This window comes from Atractosteus spatula, chromosome 2, assembly GCF_055471065.1.
Source record: "Atractosteus spatula isolate fAtrSpa1 chromosome 2, fAtrSpa1.hap1, whole genome shotgun sequence".
Taxonomy (NCBI): Eukaryota; Metazoa; Chordata; class Actinopteri; order Semionotiformes; family Lepisosteidae; genus Atractosteus; species Atractosteus spatula.
The window spans coordinates 34,635,151-34,661,986 of NC_142707.1; the positions used below are offsets into that span (position 1 = coordinate 34,635,151).

At 37.1% G+C, this 26,836-nt stretch overlaps 1 protein-coding gene across 1 annotated transcript; it reads left to right on the top strand.

The window, feature by feature from the left end:
• The first annotated feature begins 2,480 nt into the window (after window positions 1-2,480).
• rhag (Rh associated glycoprotein) lies at window positions 2,481-26,393 on the top strand. The gene is made up of 10 exons (XM_088908288.1): window positions 2,481-2,709; window positions 11,713-11,896; window positions 12,326-12,476; window positions 13,606-13,753; window positions 15,266-15,432; window positions 17,415-17,552; window positions 19,491-19,609; window positions 21,268-21,341; window positions 21,884-21,957; window positions 23,908-26,393. The coding sequence occupies exons 1-10, from the start codon at window positions 2,529-2,531 to the stop codon at window positions 23,980-23,982; spliced, it is 1,311 nt and encodes a 436-aa protein (XP_088764414.1). The 5' UTR covers window positions 2,481-2,528; the 3' UTR covers window positions 23,983-26,393.
• Window positions 26,394-26,836: the final 443 nt, after the last annotated feature.

The window sequence follows — 26,836 nt, forward strand, 5'->3', positions numbered from 1 at the left end:
ACATTTTGATTAATTACGAGTAATATATTACTATTATATACTATAATATATAATATATACGAGTAATATAGGTTTTTCAAATGAACTGTTTTTGCTAAAAAGTGTAAAAATCAAACTGAAAACTGTTATGTGCGCAGGAGGTTGGATGTCACCAAAGAAGATACACTATAAGCAGTGAAATTTACAGATTGCATAAGTGTTCAGTCCCTTAAGTGAATAGTTACTGAAAGTACCTTTTCTGGACAGGTGTTTTGCAGTGTAATGATTCAATTTGTGCCCATTCTTACTGGAAAAATGTTTGTTGGGGATTATTAATAGACTGCACTGTCTACAAGTCTCACTGTGATTTTTCTGCTGGATTCAAGTCACTGAAGGACTTGGCCACTGGAAGATATTAACTTTCTTCTCATCAAACCACAATGGCTTTGGCCTTGTGCTTTGGAACACTGAAACACTGGCTTACTAAATTGTAATTTTTCAACTTAGTTTTGCATTTTTGGGGAACGCATGCAGGTCTTCCTTTGTACTTTGCTCAGTCCTCACTCAGTTCCCATAGCATGATGCTGCCACCACCACCATGCTTTACATTTGGAATGGGTCTGCCTCTGTGATGTACTGTTTGGGGATTGTGCTAGATGTACTGTAACGCTTTGCATTTAGAGCAAAACATTTTTGTTTCATCTGACCATTGAATATTCTGCCACATGTCTGCAGTATATCTGATAAGACAATTAAAATGTGTCTTTTTCAGTATGGTCTTCCTTCTACCACACCCCCATACTGGTCAGGTTTTTGTATGGAATGGAATACTGTTTTCTTCTCATCTTACTGTTTGACCTCACCATTCATAAGAGATAAGTGACCTCCTGTTTGGTGCCCCTCTTTCACTTCATCCCTAACTCCTTTGAAAACTCCTTTGTCTTTGGGATTAATTTGTCACATCACCATGTGAGCTGTGGCTTGAAATCCAATATCTGAGGGTGCTTGCAGAGACTAATTTACCTAAAAATCCATTTAAATCACTTTAATTACACATAGATAGATAGATACTTTATTGATCCCGTGAGGGAAATTTGCCGTGCATTAGCAGCTTTACACAGACAACACAGCCACAGTGTAACGAATGATACAATAATAATAGTACAATACATACAATACAATCAGTACAGTGAGGGGTGCACTAAAAGACTTACTCACAGTCCGGACACACAAAGAACAAACTAGAACAGAACAGTATGCAGAAAAATCGTATAACACATATGAATATAAATATAGATGTAATATAGATATAAATAGATATAAATACAAATGTATTGCACGGGTCCCTGGCATATATTGCACAAAAAAGGTTGTGAACATGAAAAGAAAGAGAGCAGATGTAGCAGTAGATGTGTAGATGTGTTTAGTCCAGAAACAGGTCACTGTCAATGTTGCCAATGTTGACAGAGACACTTACGCTAATTTTGTGACCTTTGAAATTGTTCTTTTGCACCTGAACTGATTTAGGCTTTCTACAGCATGAGGGTTGAATACTGATGCAATTAAGAAACCTTTTATTTAAACATTTAATGTATTTACACAGTTACAACATATTTTTTTTTAGTTGTATCACATTTAAGAATAGTTCTGTATGATAAAGAATTTCTTGATCTTGATCACATTGTTTCTGTTACTAAAGTTTTAAGGTCTTCAACCTCAGAAAAAGACCAAAAAATAAATGGCAAAAATCAACACTTTGTATAGACTTATGAGAGTCACAGCCACCATTAGGAAAGAATGAAGTACAGAGTCTGGAAGAGTACATAACTATGTTATTTGAAATAAAGTACCTTGTTTTTTCTGGATCTGACACCTGATGTAGCTTTCCAGTTATTTCCCCTGGTCATTGCTTCAGTGTTTAACATGACATACAGTAGTCCTCATTGTCATTTTGGTTGTAATATTCAAACTTTTTAGAATTCCAGATACTTTAGTCAAATGTCATCATCATTTTCTCCACTGAAAAATGTAGGAAATGTTTGAGATCAGGAATTGTACTGGTCTCTCTTTTTTAATTCTTTCTCTAACAACAATGCCTTTTTGCAATGTGGTCATTAATACAGAATACCATACTTTGAGGAACTATGTACTGTATATGAATGAGTTCTATAATCTCTACAGATCAAGGAATTGAAATTACAGGTATATGTTTACTGAAGTAAGAGGAAATGCTTTCATCTGCAGCTATTTAGTATTTTGTTTAAAAAAAAAACAATAAAGTATAAGTAAATCCTTGAAATTTAAAAGTTTTATTTCAACATGATCTTCCTATTTCAAGTACAAAGTGTTCATTTGTTTAAGTAAAATAAAATGTAATTTTGAATAAATTCAATAAATGATGTTGTAGTCCCAACCCCTCAGAGTGGGTGTGCACTGTGAGCCTAATGTTTTCTCCCTTGTCATTGGTTTTCAGTGAATCTGCAGGCAATTTAAAAACAGGCATCAGTCCCTTTCTCTTATCACATTCATACATACCAAGGAGCTCCACCATGCCTTCGTTGTACTCTACCAACATGAGGCTAAAGTTTCCAGTCTTGGCCATAACTTTGGAGATTCTTACAATTATTTTATTTGGAGTATTTGTAACCTATGATAAAATTGATGCTCATCATGGCCCACAAAATAGCAATCATTCAAATGAACATCCTGACTTCAGTGCTTTGTACCCTGGTGAGTACTTTTGTGACCTGTTGCTTCAGAAGTTTCTAATGTTCGCTGCATGCTGTATGTAATTATACATTGTTTTCAGTTATCATTATAAACGTATTATTTAAAATGTCACATCGTTGTATATACTGTACCTTTATGATTTGCCATTCAGTTCTAAAAAAATGTTTCTGTGTCCTCTACTATTTAATTTAATTCCTGATTTGAAAAATATTTGCCATTATTTTATTAATTTCATTATTTTTATCTGCCATTATTTGCCAATATTTTCCATTTATGATGGAAATTACACCAATAAAATGAATATTTTAATTTTATGTTCTATTTACGTTTTATGGTATATGAGATGTTGTTTCTTCAATTACTTTTAAAGAAGACAATTGTTTTCAGCTTTGATTTTATAATAATCTATTTTTTGTGATTGTATTACTTTATACTTTATCTGTTTATGGTGAGACTCAAAATGTGCTGCACATTTTTATAAAATGAGACATTTAATGGCTCAGAATTTCCTTTCGGATGTGTTTTAGGTTTATGTGAACAGTCACTTTAAACAGTAGTGCCAATTTAATAATTTCACAGAAATTTCTCAAAATTTTGCTGCCTGTTTTTCCCTTAGTTTAATTATTTAAAAGTAATGCATGTAACCAAATGAGCCTTACTATTTAGCCTTGTGCTATTTACCACACAGAGCATTGCTTCATATTTGTCATGGTAAACATGATACATATTGCATAGATAATTCTGTTTTATTCAATTATTAAATTTACTGTATTTCTGTTTAATGTACTGCAAAAGTTTAAAGTGTTTTCAGTCACAAAACAAATTATTTTGTTTTGTGTTGTGGCAGATATATTGATTTTATTTTAATGATATTAGAATAAAATAATTTATGTTTTCCCATTAAAATAACTTCAGTTTGAATATTTATTTGAGAAACATTTTTTGCAGTGAGTCAGTAAAAATGCTAGCATGTAAAAATACATATCAGATGGGTGGGGTCCGCATGAACAGCAAAGATTACTACAAGCGTTTAAGTCTCTATGTGCAGCTGAGCATGTCTGCAAACAGTTTAGGACAGCCCTTTTACTAACGTGCAAGAAAAGAGTATAGTACTTCATGTTTCAGTTCACTCGGTGCTGTGTCGCCAGGTATAGAAATATGTGCCATAAGAACACTTGTCCAAATAAATAAAAATAATAATATACAGAACATTACTTTCAATTCAGGGTCACGGTGAATGGGTGACTATCCCAGAAAGAAGTAGGTACAAGGCAGAATGCACTCTGGATGGGAAGCCAGTCCATGGCAGGGCACACATGGACAAACACAAAGACACACTCACACCAGGGACAATTTTACAGAAGCAAATTAATTTACCAGTACAGTATGTCGTTGGATTGTGGGAGGAAACCAGAGCACCTCGATGAAACTCACATGAACACAGAGTGAACATATAGGCTCCACACAGTTAGCACCTCAGAATGGAAGGATAAAGTTGTTGTTGTTTTTTTGCTTAATATTTGATTCAGGAATATAGGAATCATATTTTTTGGTGTTGAGGGAATACTTTCAGATTAGACTGAACCAAGATCCCACACATCAGTCTTTAATTTTTGTAAGGAGATCTTGTAGTGTAAGTAACTCCCAAAATTGTATTCTGTATTCTCAGCTTTATTCTCAGCTTTTAAATCGTGATGACCTGCTAACAACAAGGTCATACTGTATAACCAGGCATAGTGACAGATTGCAATTGGCGTAATACTTAGTTTTTCAATAGGTAAAGATATCAATGCATTTCAATTGTACTTAAGTAGTTATATACTCAGAGCATGTCTGTCTCTGGTCCTGTATTACTGAATCTGAGATCTACTAGTGAAGCTAATTCTCTGTGTATGTTCTAAAACTTGATGAGACACTTCATTTCTGATACAATTATCTAAAATACTCCCTTCCTCAAAGAAGTCATACTAATTTGATTGAAATATTACTTGAATCATTTATATCAAGAGCAACATGGATCTACAAAAGGTCATCTTTAGTAACACCAGATATTGAACATCTATGTACAACTCAAAAGTCCAGTGGATTGATATGGCAAAAATAATACCACTATTAAAAAAGTGATGTCACTGTAGGATAAATGCTTTGAATGGAATTTTTTTCCTTTGAAGTTAATGGGATCCAGCTATGTAAATAATCTGTAGTGCCCCATTAGGAAATTAGCCAGCAAACAAAATTTTCAGCAATCAAGAAAAACAATGGCTCAGGCATGAAATGCATTTCAATCACATTAACTACAATTTAAAGGCACTTAGAGGCGTATTTGTGATACATATGAGCATATATTGGAACATACGCTGACAAGTCATTACCTTTAGAAATGTGTAATCTCATTTGTAATTGATAAAAAAAATCTAACAGACAGTCAGAAAGGATTTTTAAACTCAGCTTCTGCTATCATATCTTGCTGTACAGTTTCATTTGCCTGCTTATTCCCAACCTCTGTCTGTTTTTTGGGATTCATCTTAAAGGACACGTAGCATGGATTGGTTAGTTCATTAAAAGAGTTTATAACAGAAGTTCAGGAGGAAAGTCAGATCCTAATCTTTCCTACTTCTGTTCCCCTACATCCTGTATATATGTATATCTTACCTTCTAGGCCTTAGAACATTTCTCTTGCATCCCTCCTGCCACCCCAAGTACACCCCTGCAGCAGCTCCCTGGCTCATTCCTCACACACATGAGGAGGGGTTCGATCAGCCTCATCCTTACAGTCAGGCTGCCATTCTGCCAGCTAGGCGAATTATTCCAAATAAGCTCTAATACATCCTTCCCTCTGTCACATTCATAGGATGTAACTCAATTGCGGCTGTAAAATCACACTCAGCTTTAAGTCCTGAAAGCCTGAGACAGACAGGGTCAATGTGTGAAGCCATTCTGTAGCACTGTAGACCAGACCAGGAATAGGGTGAACCTCATGCACAGAAGCTCTCTCAAGACTCAACAGCCAGGCATTCATATGATTAGGATGTGGAACCAAAGACAACCCAGATTGATTTATCTTTTATTCCTCTTTGAAACTCTTTATCCACTTATCAGAATGGGCAACACACTTGTCTCACAGATGTTCACCCCTGATCCCTCATTCCTGAGGAATAACTATCACTCTTTGCTCCAAAACACTGTACTGCATGATGCCATTTTGACTTGGAAACAAGCCCTCTCTAATGAGTAAGATGGCTCTTGAACCTGTGATTCTCTTCAATTTAGCATATTTCTTAACTGATCTATGACTTCTCTGTGTTTATAAACAGGTAATAAGCTTATGTTATAACAGGTATAAACATACTCAACAGGGATCCTCTATGACCAAGGATGGACCCCTGTTTTATACAGTAAGAATCCAGATATTTAAAAAATGCTTTTGTGTGTGGTAGCACATAAAGTATGGATTCAATTTTTAGTTTGAATTATTTATTTTTTACTTAGCTTTATGCAAAAACTATATGGTAAAGCACATACTGAAGGGAAGCCTTTTGAACGGTTCAGATGTCAGAGTACATGTGCACTTTTCATCTTTGGATCTCCTTCGTTCAGCCCCTCCAGAGCTACCAACAAACCTGATACTGTACAGTGTATCTGAGCTTGCATTCTAATGATGGAGTTGATAATGTCTACATCTGTTACATTCCAGAGGCCTGTGAAAAAAAGAAAATTGCAGCTCCCATGATTGCACACGCAATTTTCTCCGTGCCTCACTTACTACCACCAGACTGTAAAAAACAGTACAGAATAGCATGCAAATTTTCTTGCATTTGCCATTTGCTTATGTTGTCCCGCCAGATGTGAATGTGCAGTTCCCTTGTACACTTATTTAAGAGACTCGAAAAAACAAAGTCTTAGCCTTCGTTTAGGAAGTCGATGCATTGCACCTGCTCTGCTCAACTCTCTGCACTCCCTTCTAAAAAGATTGGTTTTCCCTGTGGCTCTGAAATTTACAGTACATTTCCCGTTTGAGGACATTTTTATAACCTTATGATAATGCAAGCACTCAATGAGAACAAAAAGAAAAGTTTGACCTAAACACACAGAACTTATGAAAAGAAGGCAAATTAACAAAGACCAAATTATAAATGATAGTGCATTGAAAACCAATTACAGGAGGCTTCTATAGCTTAAAGATTGTGGGAGTCTGGAACAAGCTTACCAGCAATATTGTTGAAGCTGGATTTTTTTAAAGAAATGTCTAGATTAGACCCTTGGATCAACTAACTACCAAATGGGCTAGACAAATTAGCCTCCTGTTGTTGTCTTTTGTAACAATTGTTAAAAACTAATACAGGTAGGTTATGTTAATTAAAATATATTAATTGTCATTGTTTGCCTCAAGAAGCAAGTACATTTTTAATGGTTTTATAAGAAGTTTGTGTTTCTGCACTTCATTTACTTGTTAAGCTGTTGTCCTTCCACTGTCCCAGATTTGCCTATACTGTCCAGCTGTTGTCATCTTAACAGCTTTCTTTGGCAGTACTTAAGGTATTTCCAGAAACAGGGAAGGTCGAACAGTAATTAGGCAACAATCCAGTGAACTACACACTTCCTGTCCTGAATGCTGTACTGCAGCCCTTAAGGACAGATGCAGCCCACTGAGTGAGTGTGACAATGAATTCAGTCCAGTTTTTTCTTGGGTATTAGCATTAAAACTACAGTTTCTTTCAGTAGTGTTCAAAGGAAAGAATAAAGACTTTATAATTCAATACAAAATGGAATAATGCAGTTACAGTATTTGTTTTAGATATTTAAACTGTGTCAACTGAATTTATGAACAGTGATCACATTTGTTACATTACATTCAGAAACATATTTTAAAGGATTATTCACTTTAAATAAATGCTGTATCTAATCTTCTCTATTGCATGACATCTATATTTTCACTAAATAAATTTGATCATGCCCATCTTGATGTTTGGATTAGAAATACAGGTACGTAAAAGCAATGACCATATACTGTATACAGTACGAATACTTGATAACAACAATCTTGTATTGGGTATATTTGCCCGTATGGTATAAAGTGCAAAGGCAGGAACAAAATAGCTGCAGCAGCTGTGAGACCTATAACAAGAACACAAAATGCAGTTGTTTCATTAAAACATATGAAAGTCTACAAACAAAAGGAGGCTAGTTATTTGACCCACACCTTAGAGGGTTTTGAGGAAATTTAGTCATTAGCAATGAATCATCTTCTCTTATATACCAATTTCCATCCATCCATTTTGTAACTGCTTCATCCAAACCAAGGGACATGGAGGAGCCGGAGTCTATCCTGGCAAGCAACGTGCCCAAGGTGGGGTACACCCTGGATGGGATGCAAGTCCCTTGCAGGGTAGATACACAGACACACACTTACACCAGGGCCATTTTTTCCATGAGCTAATGAACCTACCAGTATGTCTTTGTACTGGTAAATCGAGGAAAATGGAAAACCTGGAGGAAATCCACATGGGGAGAACATACAATCTCCACATAGACAGCACCCCAGGTCTAGAACTGAACCCAGGGTCCTAACACTGTGAGACAGCAACGCTAACCACTGCGCCACCATGCTGGCACATACACTGATTTGTTCCAGCTAGTACAAACTTCAACACGAGTTAACACCACAGACTGCATACACACTATTCCGGGGCAGGTAAGGACAGCACATGGCCATTCATTCCATGTGAGCTCCCCAAGCCTATTTTAAACTTAATTCCCAACATATCAAATAGCAGTTGTAACACTTTACCATTATGTTTAAAGTTCGGTTTTAACTTATCTACCACTCTTTGTATTATTTTTTTAATTAATGAAAGGGGAGAAAATATCATAGGAAATAATAGATCTGTAAACCATAATATCATGTCTCTTACTGTAAGACCTGAGTACCTGTCAGTTTTTCTTTTCTTATTCCCAGCCATGTCTGTAATATAAATTAAAACTTCTAGGAGCTTAAAGTGAACATTGAATACTTTATACCTTTTAACTTTACCCTCAACTCAGAACCCATCCCCATCCTAACAACACTAATCCTGTAATCAATCAAATCATACAGTAAATTAAATTAAAAATACAGAGCATGGAGCTGCAGTTCTGTGGTAACAATAGAACCATGTGCATTACTTATTTGTAAAGCATTGAAAAGAAAGGTGCATAAATATTTTAACTATCTCCAGCTCTTTGAAGTATAAGAACAAATTAATTTATCTAAGAGCACCTAAAATATCAGAAGTATCTGGTAATTACATGTTTAGTTTGTAATAAAGGAAGTGTGGCTCATTACACAAGATTTCAAGTTTTGCATTGACTGCTGCACTTCTCCATGTACAATTACAGTATAAAGGAGCATTGGTCATCTTCATTTTCTTAAGATGGAAACCTGGACTATTGTCTTTAGTGTTAACTACAGTTACTTTATACCAAAAATGCTAAAGCATACCACTGCATTTAGAGATATATTGTTTTCCATTTCCTTTGAAAATCTGAAATTCAATCAGGTGACTCTCTTGAATGGTTCTATTGCAATAAGTGATTGTATTTATAGCTTAATGATACTGTGCAGCAGGATGGCTTGGCAGTTAGCACTTCTGCCTCACAGCTGTTACAATTGGGTTTGAATCTGGAATTGGGTACCTTCTGTGTGGTCCTTGCATGTTCTCATTGGTTTCACAGGGAGGTTTCTCTGTCTATGCCAGCTTCCTCCTACCTTACGATAAATGTTGGCTAGGTGGTTTGATTTCTTTATATTGTCCATGCATGTTTGTCCTTCAATGGACTAGCATCTATCCAGGGTATAGTCCTACTATGTGTCCTATACATCCAGTATAGTCACCACGATGCCAGGAATAAGTATGTTTCAGTTAATGGCTGAATAAAGATACTATATATTATGATGGAATTATGGTTCTATTATTCAGTCTGCCTTAATATTAATACATTTTAATTAAAGAAGTACTGTATAATGATCAGGTTGCAGTTTTGATTTTTAGACTTGTGAAGTGAAATAAATAAAATCAGAAACACATTCCTCCGAACATTAAAATATCCTGTATAAAACAGTCAAGCATTAAAAGTTCCTCTTTAAAAATCGTAAGGGAGAGAGTAGTTTGTTTTGAGAGTTCTTTATAAAGGTAATTCAAATCATGTGTGGAAGAAAAGATTCAGAGGACACAAACAAGTTAGGTAGTGATACTGAAAGGTTTATTTCATTTACGTTCTAAGCACATCTTAATTAAATTAATCTTAATTAGATTATGAATAGTTTCAAAAAAAGGTACTTCTTAAAAGTCAAACTAACTTAGAGTGGCTCAGTCTTCAAAATTTAGAGAGATAGCTAGTCTAATAGGTCTTGGAGCTTAATAAACGGTGCCATTCAATTCTGCTTTTTTGGTGTAAAATGTATTGCAAAACTCTTTGGTTTTCAGCAATGCCCATAGACAGTTCTACACAAATTTTTGAAAGAGTCTTTTATGTTACTGTACTTCTAGCTTTTGCATTAAATAAAAAAATATTGTATTTTTTTATTTCTCTCTTACAGTTGTGAAGAAAACAATTTACATAAGGTGGAGATAAGGAGATTAGGAAATGAATCCCCCAGTAGTTCAGCATCGATGATTCAAGTCTGTGCTACTAAATCATTTAACTTTAATTAATCAAGATTCCCCAACTGCAGCTCTCCCCAACTGTATAGGTCTCAATGAGGCAATATATAGCAACCACCCCTGGTATTTTCAGCTGGCCTGTGAGGTTGCACTGTTACACTGCTCCTTCAATCAGTTCTAACTCTGCTGTGAGCACTGTGAGACACGTGTGAAACACAGTGCGACATGACTGGGACACTACTCATGTTGTTTAAGGGTGGCAAGAGTCCTCATCCCCCTGTGCAGGTACCACGGCTGTAGCTACAAAGCAGAACTAATACACAGCTGGTGATTGCAAATAATCAGAAAGAAAAATAATCAGAGATGCTAGATGAAATACACAATACTGTATATGCAAATACTGCATCGGTAGAGAAACCCGCAGTAAGAGGACGTCCATACTACACATGCAATGAATATCGGCTTAACCCACCAGACAATGGGTGCAAAGCAGGATACACCCTTGACAGGATGCCAGTCACCAAGGGCACATAATGGATTTAAATAATTTAAGGAAATATGGCGCCCACTTTTAATCGACATGAATCTGTAATTATAAGGTTGTTTACATATTCATTTCCTCTGTGGATAACAGTAATTTACTTAGTAATTGATTTGTATTTTGATTACATGCATGTATTTGAAAATATTATAAACTTTTTTTCCCTGTTTACATAATTTTCTTTGTTTTTTTAAATCGCCACTCTTCTTGCAGGGCGGATGGGCCTTGTAGGTGGAATTCATTTGTTTTGTGGTTGTTCTCGTCACTTAAAAAATGGATTGAATCTCATTCTTTTTTTAATATGGGCACACTTAACAGAATTTTACACAAAGGGCTGGGGAGGATGGAACACGCTGCCAGTCCAGTTGTTGGATTTGTTAGTCCTTTCAGACAACTGCTGAATGAGGTCTTTGGTAATTGGTAGCTAATTGATCCAGGTTAGATAGGCCAAATTATGTTCTCTTGTTTCTAATGTCTGATGTAATCACTGGGCAGGTCAATGGGTTTTTCATCAGTATGACTTGATTAAAATGTTTGTTACACTCATGTGGCTGTTTTAACTTGCACTTAAATGTTTTATGACTAGCCTGGCCATTTATTTACTGTTACTTAGCATGAAGGCATCAGATCTGTACCTCCCCCTTTGTGCAGCGCCTAAGGATCTGAAGCCTTCACTAGGTACCAGATACAAACCGACAGCCAGAAGTCTCTGCTTCCTGGTTTTTAACTGTTTCTAATGGAGGACTGCAGGTCCTTCTCCTCCACCAGCTTTCTTTTTCCTATCCTCTTGCGACATACAAGTCAAGTCTCATTTCCCTGCAGTGTTCCAAGACGTACATGTGATGATCTTCATTGGTTTCGGATTCCTGATGACATTCTTGAAGAGATACAGCTTCAGCAGTGTCGGCCTCAACATGCTCCTGGCTGCCTTTGGTCTTCAATGGGGCATGCTGATGCAAGGACTTTGGCATATGCACCATGGCAAAATCCAAGTCAACATTCTTAGGTAATTACTGTGGCACACACTTCTTGCTCGCCCGCAGATGGTACTCATACATCCAAGCAGAGCCGTTTTAGCCTCGTTTTCTACACCACTGTGTACCGAAATGTTGCCCATAGGCAACCCTCCAAAAAATACCACATCAACCACAAAATTGTAAAACAGTGTGGTTCAACCCAGCTATATGTCACTGATTAACCCAGTTATACATTGATTGCTGTTTACAGTTTAGACAATAGTTTTATGCTTACCCTCTATTAATAAAAGACCATTACCAAATACAACATCATTTTCTTCATCAAACTTGACACCTTGTGACAGCTTTGAAAAGTATTTATGTGGGAATTTATGTTTCTAGTGACAAAAGACTAGAGTTATCTGATATTAAAAATGAGATAGTAGTAGTGAATTCAACTCTTTTCTTTTTGCTCACAGTATGATCAATGCGGATTTCAGCACAGCAACTGTTCTCATTTCATTTGGAGCTGTATTGGGAAAAACAAGTCCCGTCCAGCTCCTGATAATGACAATTTTGGAAATCACAATATTTGCAATGAATGAACATCTTGTTGTTGAAATACTACAGGTTAGTGTTTGAAAATACTTTCTTTTCTTTTCATCCTATGTTACTTGCTGAATTGCAAACACAAATCAAGGTCCATTCTTGCAGAAAATGCTATATTTAGTCATTTCTCTTTATACCTAGAGTACTGCACTGTCTCTGAAGCATCTGTATAGTCTATAAAATGTTAATTAGAAAATTAGATAATTATAAAAAAGAAGATAATTTCTTATTTTCTGAACGTTAGCAGTGCATTTGTTTTCTTGGAATGTTTTTGTTCTTTGGCTCTAGTAACACAGTAAAATGTACAGCTTTGTGAAAACATTTCTGTCACAAATGGTGACCCATAAATGCAGGGAGTGCTTTTAAAAGTTAACTTTGTAGTCCATCTACAGTAGTAATTTTAAAGATGCTAGGACCCTTTTTCCCCTGCAACAAGTTCTTTATATCCCCCAGAATCACCAGTGCATCCGCAGACCAGACAAGACAATTATCCTACATACAGTATTTACACATTTTATTAACATAACATAATAAATGACTACACATTTATCAGTCTACACATCTTGCACGACCCATGTTTTCTATAACTGCCTACCTGACACACAGAACACATCTTATCCACAAGGGGTACACACTCACAAACCAGCACAAGAACCCCATGGACCCCAGTTAACAAAATCAGTGTCTCAAAGGAAAAGTCCAGCACTATTATTCCAGAAACCAGTTCTGGTGGGTGACCCGGTGTGCCTTCTTCCACAGTACCAAAGGAAGGGTTGGAACTCTGTGTAGGTGGTTCTTAAGGTATCCACTTAATATCAGCCATCCTGAACAATGTGGTCCCTCATTGTGGTCCAGCTTCCAAGAGCCAATTCAACAGTTTGGTCTAATAGTGACAGAGAAGAGGCGTGATTTGAATAGCAAAATGTATTGGCTGCAGAAATGGAAAACAGCAATCTGCCTGTTGGAACCCCTTGATATTTATACACAGATAGGTGAAAGTGGATGAAATTAGGGTCCAACATCCAGAATATTTGTTTTAAAATCCATTTGACAAACCACTCTTTGCTAAGGATTCAAGCTTTTCTAGTTTTTTTGTAAATGCTGTTAAGAACAGGTTGAAGTAATTATTGTAGTTGTCATCCCCAACCAGGCAAGTGATGTTGGTGCTTCAATGGTAATCCATGCTTTTGGAGCTTACTTTGGGTTGGCTGTAGCCCGCATGCTCTACAGACCTGGTCTCAGCAACGGCCATGAAAATGATGGTTCTGTGTACCACTCTGACCTCTTCGCCATGATTGGTAAGATGAAAATGAAAATGAGTTAGTGAATAGAACATGGTTACAATAAAAAATATTATGTTTACAATCTTTCTATTAAATGTGCAAATACTAAATCTAGCATTGTATAGTTTTGTAATAAATTGTCATTTAAATCTAAATTTTAGCATGCATACAACTGTTTGTACAGTAGCCTATCAAATTTATTTTCTCTGTACAATTCATTCAGCTGAACAAGGACATTTGTTTAAATGTAGTGCTATGTAATTTTTATGTTGTGTTGGAGAAACACAGAAGAACAACTACTTGCAAATGCAATGTATAATTGCATTAAAAATAAACACTGCTTCATGCTGTCTTTTGTCAGGTTATTCAGTGAATTTTGAAATCAACAGATTTTTAAAAAAGAATACAATTAGACCTTATCTTGCTCATACAGATCAGCTTCTTTGAGTTGATCAATTGCTTTGTCCAGGAATCAACACCAAAAGGGTTCTGATCTGAATGTTTATGGACACACTCTACGATCCTGATCTTCACATTCACAATTCAAGAAAGTGCAAAAGCAGTATCTGAATCACATGAAATTACCCTGAAGACTGAAGTTCACCTCACAGTTACAGATTTTTTTATTTAGCTATTCACTTAGGGGAAAATGTAAAGTAAAAAAACAATTCTGGTATTATAAAGCAATGTTAAACCGAAGGAAATAAACAGAAAATAATTTCTAAGTTTGAAACCTTCAAGAAAACATATATTCCTTTGTTTTCCAGTCTACTGAAAGGCACTTTTGGCATTTAATGCCATCTGTTGGACAGAAAGTGTAACTGTTCTACTCTATAGGTGAAGTTCATTGTTTCCTACAGTATAATCACTTCAATTATGATGATTATAATTATTATTATAGTATTATATACACCTATTAGTTGTAGATACAGCAGTAAGAGCAGAAACTTGAATAATAAGAGTAAATATAATCATGATTTAATACTTTTAAAATGCATAGCATTGACGTGAAAAGTAATGGTATTTTCTACCCGGTAGTTCTTGTCCTTACTAAACTCCAACAATTTTCCTTTCTTGGCTAAATTTATTGTAAAGAGAAATGAAATTTGACTGGCTATTAAAGCATCTAAACAATATTACAAAACTACAATGCATGCTGCATTTCATGTTTGCACGTTTACTTTACCAGAATTATTAAAAATGTAATTATCTTTCTTAATCTTCAACATATATTATACACTAAATATTTCCTGGAAAAAACAGAGCACACAACTGTAAACTAGGTGGGAATACATTTAGATCTGAGCATAGAAGGCACTTCTTTACTCAAAGGGGTGTGGGAGAATCAAACAAGCTACCCAACCTTGATATTGAAACTGATAGACCGGCTTCCTTCCAGAAACAACTGGATGAGATCAGAGACGTTAGCTACTAACTTCCAAACAGACTAAATGGCTTGGATGGCCTCTTCTCCTTTGTAACTGTTTTAATGTTCTTATTTAACCAGATGTAATAATACCATTTCAGGGACAATTTTCCTGTGGATGTTCTGGCCAAGTTTTAATTCTGCCATCGCCGAGTCCCCTCAAGAGCAATACACAGCTGTCGTCAACACGTACCTGTCCCTGGCGGCTTGTGTGCTCTCGGCATACGCCATCTCAAGCCTGGTGGAAAAAAAAGGAAAACTGGACATGGTGAGGACATCAGCAATACATGTCTGTTAGTTGTAGCTAAATATAGCTCACCACGAATGACAACAACCCAGAATTAAGTTTATTGAAAAGTGTTTACTGAGTGTTGAGTAACAGAGAGACCAGAAAGAGTTGGCTCAACCCGCCTGGCTGAGGGTCAGTGCCCTGACCACAGGACAATCCTCCTGTAGGATGAGGAGTGACCATGGAGAGTCAGCAAAGGTGGAGATGGGCTGCAGGAAGAAAGATGAATGCAAAGAAGACAGAGGGCCTGTCCTCTTTGGGGGTTTGGGGGAGTGACGTCAGGGAGGAAGCGTTACAAGTTAGAGTAGCAGAGGCGAAGGAGAACTTGGATGCTGTCACCCCTCCCAAACTTTCATTAAAAACTCCATTTTGTCAATACAGGTGTGCTTTATTATCACTATTACAACCTCACACACAATTGTGGTTACATTATTGATAAATTGGTTTCTTTTAATTCATTTTAATTCATTAAATTCCTCTCCTATTACTCTGCCCTTCTGCTCTTGGTGCTTAACATAATAAATGGCAGTTTTTTAAATTACTGCAGATTGCTTGAATTGGGTTTACAGCAATGTATTTAAAGGGATTGTTCGGTGTGAGGGTTCACTTGTTTGTGGTTTTCATCTCTAATTGAAGCTTTTATTTGTTGATGAAACATGATCGATTATGTAATGGCAGAGTTGTGAAGATGATTCTTTGCACATAGACAGTGGGAGATGGAACATAACATTCCCATAAAGATGCTTTTAAAACTACTGAAGACATGCCATTGTGTAAAAATACAAATATGGGTTTGGGTAATCTGAATAATTTATCATTTCAGCCCATATCTAACATGCTTTTACTTGTGAATATGCTGTTGCTGGGCAACAAAATGGTTATCTCATTTTCAAACCCTTTCAGTTTGGCTTTAGTCAGGACTGAAACAGCTCTTGTTAAGGTTCTTAATGATCTCCTCATGACTGCTAATTTGGGTGCTCTACCATCTTAACTCACCTACAGTAGATCTCAGTGCTGCATTCAGTACTTTAAATCACGACATTCAACTTAATGAGTTGAGTTTGTACAGTATGCCATCTCTAGGGACTCCACTTACTGTAGATTAATTACATTTTACAGTATTACAATACAATTACAATTACAGTACCTCGCTCAGCACTGCTATTTTAATTTTCTTGGTGGCCTTTTGGTGTTCCACAATACTTGACTCTCTGCTTTTCGGTATTTACATGTTCCCCGTTAGTCAAACAGTAAAATTACATTGTCTAAACTATTGTTTCTATGTAGACATTTAGATCTACAGTATACCCACACTAAACCTGACAATAAGGCATCTATTTCAACACTCTTTTTAATTGCATTTGTGAAATAAAACATTGACAAAAAATGTTTTACACCTTAATTGGGATAAGAATGAGGTCATGTTATTTCCTTCCTCCTATCAGTTACATAAAAAGAATGCTGCAACAATAACAGCTGATAGCACTGTGCATGAGTTTTGATCCAAAATGAAGCATTTAGGGGTGATAAGTCTATAGTTTTTGGGTAGCATGGCCTTTTGTTGTGATGCTTCATAGTTCTGGAAAATAATCCCGAAAGAAGTCGATGACTCATCCACAATGGATATTTTGAAGTCTATCCTCAAAAGTTACTTTTTTTCTGGAAGGTTTTTTTTTTGTGGTTTTACTGTATCTTCTGTGTTTACTTTTTTGGTGTTGTACTGAGTGTGAGATGACTTCTTTATGACTGCATTATAAAAAATTGTATAACATTATTATCATTCTTATTATGACTATATCTGCCCCATTGTAGGAAAGGTTTGGCATTGCTGAACTGCAGAAGGGACTAGAAAGGCAGAATGGCCAGTAGATGTCACAACTGTTTTTTTCTTAAATTCAACAAAGTAAACACCTGAAAACTAACCAGAGCTTCTCTTCCTGTCTTGTCTGTTTTTTTTACAGGTGCACATCCAGAATGCTACACTAGCAGGTGGGGTTGCAGTCGGCACTTGTGCAGATATGGCCATTGGGCCTTTCGGCGCCATGCTGATAGGGCTTACGGCTGGAATCATCTCCACTGTGGGATTCAAGTTTCTGACAGTACGTATTTATATTGTTAAACCTAAGCATGACCTGGTGTAAGGAAATCACGCTTGTTGGTGTTTCTTTTCTTTTCTCAAATGTTTTTTGAGGCCTAAGGCACTGCGGCACTGCGGCACTGCCATTATAATACTGCTTGCTGCAAGTGCCAGCTGGCTTAATCCATTATAGCCTGCTTCTCCAGTAAGCAGGGCTGCATTGTTATTCCCCTCAACACGACAACATGTCTTGGCTTATATACTGGGCATTACAGCCATTCTGGTCATTTATGGATAGTGACATGAACCAGGCTCAGACTGGCCATTTCTGAATATGTAGAGCTTGACTTGTGTTCAAAGCAAGCATGGTAAAGCGACTCACTGGCCTGTCTGCAACCTTTCATAGGAGCTGGGAAGCATGTGAGGCAATGGCCCAGGACAGCAGTGCTCAGTCCTGGTCCTGGAGTCCCTCTGTGTCTGCTGGTTTTTGGTGCTGGTAATTGCCAGTGCTAATTTATTTCAATCTTCTTTCTGAGGGTCTTAAAAAATCTAAAAGAAATTTGACATTGGTATGAATACTGCATTAATTTGTGAGTTTCAGGACTGCCCTCATTGAGGTGTGTTGGTTGAAATATAACCAGTTGGACTTAATCAGAAGGAAAAACACTGACTCACCGTGGGAGTGTGTAATACAGTGTCATTCCCGCCTGTGTGTGTTTATGACCTTTTCATCACAGACTGTATGAAGATCTGTTTGTTCAGAAATAAGGGAGCAAATTCATAATAAGTACACTGAGGAGAGACAGCACAAAGTTCTGTGTGCTAAAGTTGTTGGAAATGATGCTCTTTAACTAGAGTGTTTGTGAAACCAAGATCCAAATGCAGAAAAAAGGTCTATACCAACAAGTAGGTCAATTACAGGTACCAATCAGCACTAGTAATTAAAAGCCCAGATGGACACACACATAGGATATTGCAAGACCATTGAACATTTTTACTGTTTCAGAATTTAAAGTTATGATTTAAGACAGGCTATTTGTTTCTTAATTTAATAAATATTTTCCCCATCGTATTCATTCAATATGAAACACACAGCTGAACACAGCACGCCGACACACCCCATGGTTACTTGCAAAGCCGCCCTGACATAATATACAGTTTTGCAGAGCAGATTTTCTGCTTTCATATCTATGTTGTTGGTTTTCCCTATTCTCAACAACACCCAAAGACATGCTGGTCAGGTTTGATTGGCTACTCAAACTAGAGCCTTCCTGTATCCCTGCAATGGACTGGCATCCCCTCCAGAAGGGGTGACATGCTCTCTCAGCCCCACCGTGCACCCTGTGTTTCTGGAATTGGCCCCAGCTTGTTGTAACCCTCACCTGGAAAAGTGTCTTTCGCTGGTGGATGGATTCAAAGTGCATTAGATTGTAGGGATGCAAAGAGTCACAGTGCAGTCCAGTGAAGGTCTGAGATGAGTTTAACTGTAACAAAAATGACCACTTCCAGAAAACACTGAAGGAGACACACACGAGGTGTATTTCCCACAGTGCCCTGAATTGCAATGGTTTTACGGAGGTTTTTATAGTCTGAGACCAGCCATGTTGTTTCCATGAATGGGGGATTTAAGAGTCTGCATTCTTGCATTCTACATATGGTCCAGTGGCTATTTTTGATGATGTTGTCTGCCATTCAGCTTTTTCTGTGGTGTCACATGCAGTACAACAGCAAGTGTCTGTTCAGAATTCTCCCAAGCCAGTTCAGGAAACCAGGTCAATGACCCCAACCCAGAGCCAGATATCTACAAGTTGAACCAAAATTTACATCACTTACAGTACATAAGTTCTCTGTGGGTCTTAGCTTCTGAAATTTATTATCTTATGTCTCATCATTAATACAAATACAGTATACTGTATGATTATATGGTTTTCTGCAAAAGGTATCATTCTTATTTTTTTAGCCTGTCTTTTCATCAAAACTGGGTATCCAAGATACCTGTGGTGTTCATAACCTCCATGGTATGCCTGGAATCCTAGGAGGGATTGCTGGTATCATAGCTGTGGCACTGGGAGCAAAAAGGTGAGATTCTTTATTTTAATGTATAGTTCATTCTCAAGTGTACAGATGCTGAGGTTCAATTTACAGGTCATGAAGACTGGGAGTAAAACTTCTCTTTTTAATGGAGTTTGTATCAAAAGTTTGGGAGGGATGATGACAAAGGTATCCAACTCGGCTGTCAGTGGTTAGCAATCCCTCCTGATGCCATTTCCTAAAACACCCTTCTCTCCCTCACGTACGTCTTTTAGTGTCCCACCCTCACCCCATCTCCACCTCTGCAGTTGCCCCTTAGACACTCCTCACTCCACATGGTGGTCCCAGCCTCATCGTCCTCTGGCCTGGAGGTTAGACCACAGCCAACCAGGTTAAACCAAATTTATTGTGACTAAACCACTCAATAAAGCTTTCTGTATGCATAATTCTTGGGTGTTGTTATTCCTAGTATTCACGGTAGTATTACAGTACACATGGCATATTGAATTAAATGGGTTAGATAGCTTGTGAACTGTTGAGATGGAGTATTTTCAGAGAATACACATCTAAAGTGGTATGACATCACAAACTAATGTCTAGTTCTGTCACAGTTGTTGAAGTCTTAGAAAAATCCGGTGCTAGAAAATGTACAAGTGGGACCTTCAGTTTAAGAACGTAAGACAGTTACAAGGAGGCCATTGAGCCTGTCATACTCATTTAACTTGTTAGTAGAATATTCATTTCTCATCCAGCCTTTTCTTGAATGGTGTGTCACCTGGTTCCATACAGCCATCACTTTTTGTGTAAAGAGGCAACTCAGTTTCTTTTTTTTATTTGCTGCTGAGCATAAAATTATCTAAATATTGCTAATTTCTATGTATAATATAAGAATTATATATATTATAAGAATTGCAACACTTCTTACTATTTATTTAATTAAAAAAAAAGAAATTGGGACTAAGCATGGCCAGGACCTTTTTCAAGGCTGTTCATCCAAAGAGTGCATCTTCTCACACACTTCCCAGGGCTCGAACTTCCCAGGGCTAGTGGGGCAAGCTGCAGTGCTGTTCTGATGAATCTGTGTGAAAGAGGAATACACACTTGTCAGCCCTGGTCAACAGTACACTGCCTTGCTCCCTGATACATTCAACCTGAGTCTAGATAGTCTATCCTGTATCCTGTATCCTTCAGTCAGATCCTATTCTCCGATGAAACAAGAATCAAATTCCTTCCTGCTCTCCTGGCATAATGTTGACTTTCAGGTTCATTCTGTCCGTAAGCAAACACACACCCCAGCAAACCTTGAGAATCGAATTCCTAAAGCTCATGTTAGAGCTGCAAGTGAAGAGGGTGTCAATGCAGTGCCAGCATCACCACAGAAAGTATTGAAATGGTGACTTCTTTGCCCTTCCTTTTCTAGGTAGGTGGAGCTGAAACAGTAAGCCCTAAATTAGAGTTAGAAATGATCGAAAGTTAAAAATGAAATGAGAATAAACCCGTTTCTAAATGATTAGGGTGTAGTTATTTTATAGAGCTACACAAAGACAATTATTTTCATTCATCGTAACATTCTAAAGGTATCTTAGATACTTTTTGGACATTCAAGACTTTCTCCAGCACACACAGGATATTGCAAGACCATTGAACGTTTTTACTGTTTTTGGATATTGCATTCTCATTTTTTTTTCCATTTTCTTGTCTCTCAGTGGAAATGTTGTCATGCAAGTGGCAGCCTTGGCGTCATCTGTGGGCATCGCAATTGTGGGAGGAGCTGTGACAGGTTTGTCTGACATCTATTCCATACTGCATCACCGGCACCAGTGAAACCACATAGAACTACACACAGGGGCCGCCACAGGCCTAGATCCTTTATCCATTTGGTTGCATTACTGTGTAGCATTGTACTGAGATTAACTGTACAGGACACTGGGTTAATGCCCTGGGTTTAAAGTATGAACTGGGTACAATCTCTCACTCCTCAACATGAGCGGGTGACAAAATTAAATTCACAACCCCAACTAATGAAAGAAGGCTTATGGAGGAGGGCGTGGGGTGGGTCTTAACACATGAGCTGTATTACCCCAAATACTGTAAGTGTTTAGTAACAGCCCCATAATAAAACCAGAAAAAAAATATTTGTAAGACAAATACAGTAGCGATTTAAAATGTTAATTGAAAACAAACGTGTACAATAATTATATGCCATGGTTACACAAGATAATTCTATATTCAAAAATGGGTTCCAACAGCACTGAATTGAGAGAATGGCTATAACAATGATATATTAGCACCATATTAAATCATTTCCTTACATGTTGACAGGTCTTATTATGAAGCTGCCCTTTTTAGGACAACCGCCAGATCAAAACTGCTTTGATGATGCCGTTTATTGGGAGGTATGTAAAATGAAAAATTGCCAACCTGATAACCATTTTAGTTGGAAGCGTAGAGCAAAAGCACAATAAATTCAATACAGTATTTGTGTCTGTTGAAGCCCTGAGTAGAACAGAATTTTCATCCACACAGCAATAGCACGTAAGACAGGTACTGGATACAGGCTTTTTGTTTTCCAGAGGATTTTTGCTTCTGTCAGATCAGCACTGTGCTTATGATTGGTGGGCCAAGGTTTAATCCAGGCTTTAGGCCGTGTAAAGTGATATTGTAAAGTATGTCAAAATCAATTAGACATAATGTTGCTTAATAAGAAAGTAGCAGCATCTGAGTCAGTATCTTAACGGCAAATCAAGTCTTAAAGGCACAGTTATAGACTATGTTTTATTTCACAGTAACATGTGTGTAATCTGGTGTGTTATATTCCGAGAAACAAGGGTTCATGACTTATTTCCCTCATTGATTTAAAGTGAATTAAATGTGAATCTTAACATCTTTGTTTTTCTAATAATTTGATAATTGTTTTTACTTCTTCAGGTTTGCAGAGTGACTTGTCACTGGCATAAAAAGAATTAGATTAAACAAATAATGCACTTTTATTATATAGCTAATTTACCACTAATGCGCTTGTTGATATAATTACCAAATCAGAATTCAAAATATGAATTATTTCTTGTAATTCCAAGGCACGGTGACTGACCTTTAAATTATTTTCATATATTACAAATGAGACAAAAACTTATATATACAGTAGATAAACTAGTAATAATATTTAATAAAGAAATCTAGATAAAAAATGATAGTTAATAAGAAATAGAAATTAAACATTTATCATTTCTTAAACCAGAAGATTCATTTTTAAACTTGTAGACATCACAAACATCTCTAAAATGGAATCCATTATTTGGTAATATACAGTCATATTTTAAAAACTACTTCAATACCTGGAATACATTAAAGATGCACTAAAATATTCTTGAGTATGGATGTACTGTGTATGCACATCAAGGCCAAAAGCCAGCAATCTAGTGAATCTGGTTGTGTCCAGGCCAATCTAGTTTTGACAAGACGTTTCCACTTTTACTAAGATTAAAACCAGAGTGAAGATTACTGTAAAACTGCTTCACTGCATGAGGGTGAGAGCTGATTAACTTGGGGATTTGTCCAGAAGTTCTTGGTGAAAAGAAACGTACCATAACAACAGGTTAAACTCTTCACATCTCCAGGAGGTGGACAAAACAATGGAAGCACTGAGTAATATATGAATATTATTGACTAAAAAGAGTTGGGCTGCCCTTTGTCTTCATGATGAAATTGGGCACAAACTATTTCACCTCTTTCAAAATCTGTTAGGTCCCTCATGTTGCTGTAGAAACCCACATCGATTTTAAGACATCTTTCATGGCGGAAACATATTGGCAATTAGTATTGAAATGAATATGAAACACATGTACAATCCTTTTCACTTTAGTAATTTAGTAATTTAGTTACTTCGAAATACGAGTCCTTTTATGAGTTTTGTTAAGTGTTTCTATTATTTTATCCACCCCCTGCATGTACGTGGGTGTAAAGGTGTATACGTACAGCAAATATATACATAAACTGCCCCCCTAATCTTTCACCCGGACTATGATCTGCCTCTGTTGGGATTCATTCATGGTAGCTTGCAGTTTCTGAGGGCACTCACACAGCGTCAAGGCCATTGACATGGGCCAATTCTGCCATGCCAAAGGACTGAATCCTCCACCACTGTAGAATTCTACACCATGTAAGTTTCAAAGTTGGTGGTGTCACTTCTGTGACACGTTCACTGCGCTGAGCCCTGTACTCTGCAGGTCAACACTGCCAGCCTCTTTGGGCCCACACTGGCACTGAGACTGCTCACTCTCTCCTGTCATTAAAGCCTGCAATATCCAACAGCAGTGGGGGTGATTGTGAAGGTCTCTCTTGCACAGGTACCTGAAGAAGAGGAGGAGCATGAGGAGAACATGACTCACGGCGACCACTCCAAGAACAAGGCAGAGCCCTGAAGACCAGCTACATCGAGACTACCTTCAGCAACCTTCAAATAATATACAGATTAGGAGACACTTGGGCCATCTCACTTAGGTGTCTGAAAATTTTGAAAATTTTATTCATGAATTATGGTTCAGCATTGCTTTTCATATTATTTTGGCTTTTAGCTACAGGACTGTTTTCCTTGGGTCTACACACATACATATATCTAAAATGAAAGGTATGTTTTATGCTGAATATAAGATTTAGAAAGTAAATACAAATTTTAGGACATAATTCAGAAAAAAAAATCCTAAAACCTCTACTAAAATGTAATGATATATTATACATATATACTGATGGAAAAAAGAAACACGACACCTCCTCCTCCACACTCTGGCCCTCCCGTCTGCTTGGAACAGGCTGAAGAGTGACTCATCTTTAAAGAGGACCTGATGCCACTGCTGACGAGTCCATCCCAGCCTCTGTCTGACACAAGCCAGTCGGGTGTGATGTCTAGGATGTGTGAGCAGAGGGCCTCTGACAGGTCGCCTTGCTCTAAGGCCAGCAGCATGAAGCCTCACTGTCCTGTCACTGATGCGGGCATTGTGTCTGCCGGCAGTTTCAACAGCAGTACAGGTGGCAGATCTGAAATGATCTCTCAGATGGACCAGTCTGATGTGTCGCTCCTGCTCTGGTGTGGTCACTCGAGGGCGACCGGATCTTGGACGGTCATCTGTGCTGCTGGTCTGCTAAAACCTTCTCTGCAGTCAGGACACTTACAGTACTCCAGAGTGTCTGGCAACGCTGGCACATGACATGCCTGCCTGCAGAATGCCAATGGCCCTCTCCCTTGCTTCTGGTGACATTCGAGGCATTATGGAATGCACAGAAAACTGACTAAGTGTGGCCTTTTTCTTGCAGTGACCTAAGCTTTGAATAAAGGCCTTTTTAAAGGTGACCTGATCAGGCATTGTTCCACCTGGACCTTGCTAGGTAAAAGTGCACCTAACAAGCTTTTGTGTGATTGGTAAGTTGCAATGCCTCGCTACACAAGCTGTATTGCTGGTCAGAGGGCTTAAAAAAAATTGATAACTTTTTGTGAAAGTACATAAGCTATAACTATAGTATTCTCATTCCAGAAAATGTTGCGTTTCTTTTTTTCATCAGTATATATAGCCTTTACCCTGGCCTGAAAAATAGGACTTAAAATGAATTTACTATTGCACACACTCTCACCTCACAGACAGGTATATGTGACAGCTCTATCTGAGCCAAATATGAACTCAGGCTTCTTAAGTGTAAAATTATTCAGCATTTTACATTCAGTACATGACTTTTTACAGTACTTAATTTTCAAAGATATTATAAAATGAGCACAACAGATGAAAAGTGTGTTTTTTAGTTAATTTTGTTTATGATGTATTTACGTCTTGAAATAAATGTATCAAATGCCTTTTTGAACAATACGTTTTCCATACATATTCAATAAATACAGAGACAAGACATAAATAAATGTTCGAGTTTAGAATGAAAACACAAAATGAATGAAGGCTTTTGTGGTAGGAAGTATTCCACTTAGAATATCTGTAGATAATCTTTTCAGTCCAGCATATCTAATACTTTTGCAGTATTACAGTAACATTTGCATTAAAATGAATTTCATAAAGGAAGTTAACATTTTACAGGATATATTCTCAGTGGGTTCATATCTTGTGACTGCACAGGCCATAGAAGAGTTTGCCTTCTATTCACTTTTATGTCTAGTCTCTCTGTACTTCTCTTTTGCTTTTTCTCTAGATAAATTAATATTTAATCTTTCTATATCTTTGTGTTTTGCTCTTGCAATTCCCTATCAGTTTATAGAGCGACTTGCTCCAGAGAACTATTTCCTCTTTCTTTTAATATAGCAACATTGACAATGTAAACAAGAATTAGCCATATTTTCTTTTTACAAAGAGTTTTGCCATTTTTAGTACAAATGTATTTCCTGTTAGAAGAAGTGAAGTAGATTTTTTTATAATTGGAGAAACTATTAGAATAACAAGTAGAGTGAAAGAAGAGTAATACTAGAATAAATACATATATTTCAAAATAAACTAAGCTAGATAAGATTTTGCTAAAGTAATAATACATTAGTTTTCCAAAGATACTTGTCATGATGTTTTATGCAGTATCTAGTGAACCATGGTGCAGAATGTGTTATAGTGTAATTTCATAATCATATATATCAATTTAGCAGAAAATCTGTAAAATAAGCTGAATAAGGTCTATTTTCATGAAAATATTTATAGGCCAAAATGTGATCTTTTTTTTACTTATGTCGCCAGCTATAACAATGCTTTTAATCATATTTTAATAATTATATACAGGTGTTTTGTACGGTGCGATTGAAATTATTGATGTTGATGATAAATAAAATTACTTATCTATAAATGCACAAAAAGAGAAATTATGCCGTATGCTTTTAACTTTCTTTAAGACATTAACATTCGTCTAGAACTGCCAGTTCTGATCCTGAAATGCACAGAAATACTGTAAAGTGTCTTCGGATTTCCTAACATCTCATCTAGGACAGTATGAGTAGCTTGGTCAGTAAAATGCTTCCTCCTCAAGTGCAGGTTGGACAGTCACTCAGATATTTCTAGCTTGGATCTGGGGCATTTCATTGTCTGACTGCCTCTGGACTTCTCCAGACTAGTGAGCCTTTAGCTTGTGGATATCTATGAGCCTGCAGCTCATTCAGCAGGAGCTACATCAGCCCTGCTGTTTCATGCCTGAGGTCCTTCATTGGCATGGGGGATTTGAAAAAATAATAGGGTAGTTATCGATGGATGCATGTGTTTTCTCTTCATGCCTTCTTTGTTGTGGCTTCCAACTTCTTCAGTT